Genomic DNA, 8,723 nt, shown 5'->3' on the forward strand with positions numbered 1-8,723 from the left:
TATAGCCATTCTAACTGGGATGAAGTGGGATCTCAATGTTTTTATTTTTTTTTTTTTGGATTTGCATTTCTTTTATGGCTAGAGAAATTGAGCAATACTTCATGTGTCTATTGGCCAAAAAGAATGACTATAAACACAGTTGAAGGTAGTTGCCCTAATATAAAGGCAACACAACGTTTGCTGTCTCATTAAAATCGAATCCAAGACAAAAGCCTTTTGATGTGGTGCATGGGGTAACAGGGAAAAACAAGCTCTCTCCCTCAACTTAAGGGTTTGAATCTCATTAATGAAAAATTCCTTTCATGTTCTTACCTAGATTTTATAGAAGCATAAGACACTACATTCACATTCCATTCTAATTAGTGCAATATTTTAACATATCCCTTGACAAAGAAGCAAACTTTTAATGTGTGGAAGTCTTAAGTTTTGAAATACTCCTCCTCAATTTCTTTCCTCATTATGCAGGTTTATCTTCAAGAACTATCAGTGTGTTTTGGCCTTGGCTTTTGCTATTGAGGAGATCAACAAGAATCCTCATCTTTTACATAACTTGACTCTGGGATTTGATATCTATGATGATGAATTCAGAACTTGGAAGATGTTTAAGAATCCCTTCATTTGTCTCTTTGGGATGTACAAGATTCCAAATTACTCCTGCATGAGAGACAGCAAGTCTACGGCAGTACTTACAGGACCGTCCGGAATAACATCTGACCAGATTGGGACATTGCTGGGACTCTACAGTTTTCCACAGGTGAGGGTGCAAAGTGTGGAAGGATACAAAAATGTCTAATTTCGTACCATTACAGGTTTTAGAAGAGAATGATAGGAAGAGGCTGGATATACGAAAAATTAAATATTGTGGTATCAAAGAGGAAGTACTAAAAGATAGTTGGAAATATGTATTTTCATATTTTGCAAAAAGAGATAAAAGATTTGAGCAGACATATTGATAATTTATTTTTTCAAGCCCCATCAATAATTTTATTTAACAAATCAGGAAGTAGAAAAGGACTTTGCATTGTACTGACTGAGCAGGATACTGATGGATCACATCAGTAATCCTAGCTAATCAGGAAACTTGTATGTCCAATTAATCTGAAAGGGCACAGGGTGAATATGTGACTCAATTGGTACAGCACAAGTCTTGAAGAAAATTGCCATGGAAGTGTAAGAAGCCATGAATTTGTGCCCCTGTACTGGCATTCATATGTACACACACACACACAAACACACACACACACACACACACACACACGAAAGATATTATTTTGAATGAAGTAAAGCAGGCTCAGAACAAAAAAGGGTAAAAGTGTAATCTCATATGTGAATGTTAGATATAACATATGAATGTAATATGAAATAACTATACAACACACACATAGCTACTGATGTATATAAGTGTGGTATACAGATGGGTAGAACTCCATGGCTGGAACTTTTCTGATCTGCTGACAGTATAAAAAATGAACAACAAAACAGTGAAGCATATCATGTCTGAATGGGGTATGTGGTAAGGGAAAAATGAAAAGGAATAAGGAATGGATGGTTGGCAAAAAGAAATAGAATATACAATGGGCATATATGAAATTGGAATTCAGAGTGCATCAGGTTGATGTAGATGGGAAGAGTTGATGGAAATAGTAACATATGTCCAGAGACCATTACAAGTCAATTGATATATTGTGCAACATTTCAAAAAATATTTTTTTTCAAAAACTAAAACAAAGCCTACCTTCTGCCTACTTCAACTGGTTCTTAACTGAATTCAAGACTGAGATTACTATGCATGGATGTCTTCTCATTCATGGAATGTCCAAAATTCTTTCCCTTTAGTTGACCTTTGGGCCCTTTGATCATGCCCTGAGTGACCACAACAAGTTTCCTGCTCTCTATCAGATGGCCCCAAAGGACACATCAATAGCCACTGCCATGGTCTCATTACTGCTTCACTTCAACTGGACCTGGGTGGGACTGTTAACCACACAAAATGAGCATGGTGCATGGGTTCTTGCTGAATTGAAGGAAGAGATGGCCAAAAACAGAGTTTGTGTAGCCTATGAGCTAATGATCTCAACCCAAGACGCATCACATATATTCAAACTCATGGCAGTTCATAACGAGATAAATCTATCTTCAGCAAATGTCCTCATCATATATGGTGATAATGATTCACAGACAGCTTTAATGGTATTGATTGAGCAAATCTTTATACATGGCAAAGTTTGTATCATGAACTCTCAGTGGGATTTCATTATGAAGAGGAAATATTTCATGCTAGGCTCATTGCATGTACCTCTGATTTTTACACACCATTATGTAGATGTTTCTGGATTCACAGATTTTGTCAAGGCAGTTAAGCCTTCCAAATACCCAGAAGATATTTTTCTTGCCAGACTGTGGTTTCTGTCTTTTAATTGCTCAGATTCTGAGTCTGACTGTGTAACATGGGACAACTGTGCACATGATGCCTCTTTAGATTTGTTGCCTGGGCATATTTTTGACATGACAATGTCTGAAGACAGTTACAATGTATACAATGCGGTGTATGCTGTGGCCCAGGCTCTCCATCAGTTGCTTCTTCATCAAACAGAAGTTCAAACAATGGGTAATAGAAAAGAAACAGTGATTTCCCCTGAACAGGTAATTTCTTCTATATTGGAGTACACACACCATGAACAAAGGTATTTTCTAAAGGGTTTACTTACTGTATGAAATTAAATATTTCTGTATGTATACAGTTGTGTTTCTGTATGTGTATATGTATATATGATTTGTGTTTATATACACAAATATATATATATACGTTTATATTCATATGTTATATATAACTTAGTTGCTGAAATTATTAAATATTTCAGTATTTGAAGCAATTTTCTCAACTCTTAAGTTTTTCCTTCTATTATTAGAAACTGCTGTAAGCTAAATTCGAACAAATGTAGATTCACATTTAAAAATTAAATATTTCAGGTGCTTTTCAAAACCCTACATGATTCTTTATGTTTCAATGTCTTTGAGATACTCTAGAAATGTGTGGATATGTTGTTAAAAAACAGGTCAGTAACAAGGATAAAATGTATTCCATAATTCTAGAAAATAATTTTGGCCAGTGCAGGGACTTGAACAAACTGCCTGGGCTATGTCCCTGAGTGTCTTTGTGCTCAAGGCTAGTGTTCAACCATGAGAGGACAGCATTTCTGCTGGCTTTTTCTGAATTGTTTATTGGAGACATGGGTCTCACTAACTTTTCTGCCCAGGCTTGCTTCCAAGCATGATCCTCTGATCTGAGACACCTGAGTAGCTAGGATTACATCATAAGCCACCAGCAACTTGCTCATGAATTGCTTTAGTTACTAATAACCTCAACATGTTCATAGCTAGTGTTTTGAAAACTGCAAATTGAGCTTTTTCTTATGAGTTTCTTCAGTAATAGCAACAGATGACCTAATGAACAGAATTATCCATATTTTTCTTAAGTGACCAAGTTTCGTTAAACTTTTGGAATGAAAAACTTAGCAACCTCAAATTATATACATTCATAAAATAGTGGTTGTGGCAAGATGGAGTGAAATGATTCTCTAGAAAAAGTCTTTCTAATTCTCCATATATTTTCTTCTGAGTTACATAATTCAGTGTCTCTACTCTTTTTTTGAATTCAGAATCAGAGATTAAAGGCAATCAAGAGTGCTTCTTACTTCAGGCTTTCTGTCTTATTTCTGGGATTTACTTTACCATAAGATGATGTCTCTCTTTTAGCTACACACTTTTCTGAAGAATGCTGAGTTTTACAATCCTAGATATCAAGTGAATTGGGATGAGAAAAGGAAATTGGAGCCAGAGTATGACATTCTGAACATTTGGGATTTTCCAGAAGGTCTTCAACTTGAGGTGAAAGTAGGAAAGTTTTCTCCATATGCTCCACATGGCAATCAACTGTCTTTGTCTGAAGATATGGTAGAGTGGGCCATAGGAACTACAGAGGTGAGTTGGATCTAATCTTAATAATTTTAAGCACACACAAATCAGCCGGAGTCAGCCTTTACATTTATACCTGGATGAGTGACAGCAAATTTTTCCTATAATCTTAGCAACAAATAGAGCCGAGAGGGTAATATCATAGCTTAGTATGAGCTCACACAGGAATCTCTGTGAGACTTATCACAAATTAACCCCCAAAAATCTGTAGGTAGAGCTGTGATTAATGTAGTAGATGTAGTAGAATACTTTCCTTGAGCAAATATAGTTCAAGTCAAGTGCCCAGGCCTTGAATTCAAGCCCCAGGATCAGAACCAAAAGAGTTAAATGTGTTTCTACATGTTGGTTTGAATATTGTAATAAGATGTAAATTATATTTTTCTCAGTGGGATTCTAACACTGTGATAAAGTGCCTGAGGAGTTATTTTTATGTAGTTGAATGTTTTCTTTTGTCCCTTCTGTGGAGTTCATTCAATGGTTAATTGATCTGCTACTTAACAATCTTTGGTTAGGGGAATCATGGAAGGCACCTGTGAGAAGATTCCCACCTCATGACCCCTGGAAAATAAAGTGAAAGAACAGCGGTCCTGAGGTTCATATAACCCTGTAAAGTGGAGGTCTCTTCCTTTCTCTTTCCATTGTCAGATATTCTTAGGAGAAAGCATATCATGACATGAATTCACGGATATCCCATAGGGCTGCACACTAGAAATTACTTTCTCACCACCACTTTACACCTTTGAAAGATCCCATACCTTTCAGTAATTCAACAGGCTAGAAATCAAGATTGAAACACATAGCCTTTGGGAATCATGGAATATGGAATTTAAACAGAATTCAATAAATTGACTGCACTTACTGCTTAAAACATTATGTTTAAGATTTAAATTTAAAGATATGGATTGTTGGAATTTTGATATGTGGCTGAACAGTTACTGAAATATCCCTACCTTTCCGCAGACTCCTCACTCTGTCTGCAGTGAGAGTTGTGGTCCTGGATTCAGGAAATCCCCTCAGGAGGGAAAGGCTGCCTGTTGCTTTGATTGTACACCTTGCCCAGGAAATGAGATTGCTAATGCAACAGGTGAATCCATGAATTATAAAGAAATACTTTCTCTCTCCCTAGTTATTTTCAATCCAAAAAGTCAATTCTAAAACGATGTATTAGGATTACAGAGCTCATTCATCTTTTCTCTGTTCATAACTAAAGTCTGACAAGTGTTGGTATTGCTAATGGCAATATGATAGAACATGGCTTTGAATTACATATTTAGAGAGATATTGCAGTCTATCGCAAGAAAAGTTATCTCCAGGAACCCTTCTTATCAGTAATCATTAGTACAAGCCTAAACTATCCCATAAAATTAAACATAAGTGCTACAAGGAGAATATTCATCTTAAAACTTTTATTTTACTCACACAGAAAACTTGGATCTTGCTTATCTTTATTTCTCAGTGCCCAGAACTCTCACAGGGAAAGGGCTTAGTAAGCTAGAATCAGTTTAAGAAGTGAGCATGACGCTAGAGAGCCCAAGAATGATCAATTTGCTCCTACAACTTCACAGGTGAGCAGGCAAGATAAGCATAAAGAGATGAAATCAGGGATAATATACCACAAGGTAAAATTAATGTCTTATAGAAACAAATAGGGCAATGTAAGCAATATATGATTCTTTTGTTTCTTTTGTGAGTTCTTCCCCCATGGTATAACCCCTGTTGTTACTGTATTTGATTCTGGTGTTCTGCATCTTGTATATACATTATTGTAATTTGGGGAGGGGAAGGGGTATAGAGGAATGCTTAAATTGGAATGCAGGTTGACCATTGTGACAATGAAATCTACAGGACAGTATGTTGAAAATGAACTTTACAATGTTGGAGGGGGAGGGAGGAGTTGGGGAGTTGGGGAGGGAAGTGATGGTGGGGGAAAATCAAAGGGAAGGTAACAATGCATGATAGGAAATGTACTCATTACCCTACACATGTATAACTCTTCTGTACAGTATTTTTACAATAATAATATAAAAATATTGAGTAGAAACCCCTGAATTAAGAAGATTAAAATGACAGGCAGTTATGACTTGGGTAAAAATACAAAAACACTTTTATTATAGTAAATACTTATATCTTAGGATTTCAACTAAGTAATAATTTTCCTGAATTCTTTGAAGAAAACGAGGTTCATAAAAAGACGTAATGGTAGTATACATGTCTCACCAGATATGGAACAATGTGTGAATTGTCCAGATCATCAGTATGCCAACACACAGAGGACTCAGTGCTTCTTGAGAGCTGCAAGTTTCTTGGCTTTTGGAGATCCCTTGGGCATGGCTCTGGCCTGCATGGCTCTTTGCTTCTCTATGTTAACTGCTGTTGTTCTTGGGATGTTTGTGAAACACCAAGACAGTGCCATTGTCAAGGCCAACAACCAGGCTCTCAGCTATATCTTACTCATTTCCCTTATCTTCTGTTTCCTCTGTTCCTTGCTGTTTCTTGGCCGACCCAACACAGTCACCTGCATCCTGCAGCAGATCACATTTGGGGTTGTTTTCACTGTGGCTGTTTCCACAGTGTTGGCCAAAACAGTGACTGTGGTTCTGGCCTTCAAGGCCACTTCCCCAGGGAGAAGGATGAGGTGGCTGCTGGTATCAGGGGCTCCTAACTTCATCATCCCCATCTGCACTCTCATCCAGGTGACTCTATGTGGAGTCTGGCTGGGAACCTCTCCTCCCTTTGTGGACACAGATGCACACTCAGAACATGGCCACATCATCATTCTGTGCAACAAGGGCTCCCTCACTGCCTTCTACTGTGTCCTTGGATACCTGGGTTCCCTGGCCCTGGCCAGCTTCACTGTGGCTTTTCTGGCCAGGAACCTGCCTGACACCTTCAATGAGGCCAAGTTCCTGACCTTCAGCATGCTGGTGTTCTGCAGTGTGTGGCTCACCTTCCTGCCTGTCTACCACAGTGCCAAGGGGAAAGTCATGGTGGCTGTGGAGGTCTTCTCCATCTTGGCCTCTGGGGCAGGGCTCCTAGGTTGTATTTTTGCCCCAAAGTGTTACATCATCTTGTTAATGCCAAATAGAAATTCTCTGCATTACTTCAGGGATAAAATACATAATAGGAGAAATAATCCTTCTTAAGATTGAGCATATAGGTTCCATCAGTGTACAGAAGGTCTGATCTAAATCTACAGTAATTACTCTTCTTATATATTATGGACTTTTTACTACAAAGACTAAGGATCTAGTGTTCATTTTCCTTGTAGTGGTGGTCACACAGGATGATAATCATAATTTAAATTGGAGTTTTGCTTCTGTTTTTGGTTCTTTCTCTTTAATCTGTGCTTAATTCTAACATCTCTTCTTCTTAATGTCTTTTCACTCTTGTCTTTCTCAGTAACTCTTCTAAATTTTTCAGTATATTGATTTCCTGTCTTCACACCACCATGTTACAGAGCCCTCAAATTCATTTCATTAATATTTTCTTCTTCACAAATTTACATCTTTTAATGTGTTTAAAGATTGTTTTGTTCAATACATGTATATTTCTACTCACACGTTTACTTCTTAAAATTATCTTGAGTGTCTTTTATGGCACCTTACTCTCTGTCCCGGTCTCTCTTTCTCTTTGTCTCTCTCCCTTTTCTTTTTTGTCTTCCTCTTCCTTCTCTCACCTCTTTCCTCATATAACTTAGGAATGACTTTTTTTTTGTTAGAATAAATAAACTTTGACTTAAGATTTCAATGTATAAGATGTTTCTGAATTTCTTGTTATGATTAAACTGCATCATTTTTGCCTGGATATACTTTTTATTTTAGTGTTTATTAATCACTCAATTTTAATATGACCCAAAGAATTTTTAACATTTTATATATCTATATATATATATATATATGCATTATTTCATGTAATATTATCACCTCTAACAATCTGTTTAAACAGGAAAATTCTTAGTTGCCACATTTCAGGACTCTTGTTAAGGATCGCTTTACTTATTGTTCAAATATTTTGATTTAGTGGTTCTATACTATGTTTACAGAATCACATATTTAAGAGATATGGACACAATTGCACTCACTTGTCTGTTCAAGAGTTCTTTTCTTGTTTCTTCTGATGTTAATTCAATTGATTTATGCATACTTGTTCTCAGGGCCTATACTGCCCTTTACCTTTTTCACTCAAGGCTACTTTATCACTTGAACCACAGCTCCATTTCTAACTGTTTGGTCTCATTAAAAATAAGAGTGTTGCTGGGCACCTAAGTTTCACTCCTGTAATTATAGCTTCTTAGGAGGCTGAGATCTGAGGATCATAGTTCAAAACCAGTGCAGGCAGGAAAGGCCATGAGACTCTTATCTCCAACTAATTAACAGAAACCCCGAAGTGGTGTTGTAGCTCAAGTAGTAGAGTGCTAGTGTTAAGCTAAAGAGGGTGAGGGACAGTCCCCAAGCCCAGAGTTCAAGCCCCATGACTGACAAAAAAACCGTCTCATATACTCCCCCCGATCTCAACTGATTTCAAACCTCTTGTCATATTTACATTTGTAATAAATAAATGGCTATGTTACTTACCATAGCTTTCAATAAACTGAATTTTTAGTTGACAGTATAACAATGTTTGGCAAAATATTTTGTGTGCTTGTTCTTTGTTGAGGGCATGTTGTTCAACAAATGAAATATAATTACTTGTCAACTTCCTCAGTATGGTAAACAAGATATAATCAAAATACCCTTCAGTTTCTATTG

At 36.9% G+C, this 8,723-nt stretch overlaps 1 protein-coding gene across 1 annotated transcript; it reads left to right on the plus strand.

Moving 5' to 3' along the window:
• Positions 1-433: 433 nt before the first annotated feature.
• LOC122119932 (vomeronasal type-2 receptor 116-like) lies at positions 434-7,118 on the plus strand (the record flags this gene model as incomplete). Its single annotated transcript, XM_042693983.1, has 6 exons — positions 434-754; positions 1,837-2,643; positions 3,757-3,981; positions 4,936-5,059; positions 5,625-5,630; positions 6,196-7,118. Coding segments are annotated over 6 exons (2,406 nt in total), but the record flags the coding sequence as incomplete, so codon positions are not given.
• Between the last annotated feature and the right edge of the window lie 1,605 nt (positions 7,119-8,723).

This window comes from Dipodomys spectabilis, unplaced genomic scaffold (genome assembly GCF_019054845.1).
Source record: "Dipodomys spectabilis isolate Male_0828 unplaced genomic scaffold, ASM1905484v1 ptg000173l, whole genome shotgun sequence".
Taxonomy (NCBI): domain Eukaryota; kingdom Metazoa; phylum Chordata; class Mammalia; order Rodentia; family Heteromyidae; genus Dipodomys; species Dipodomys spectabilis.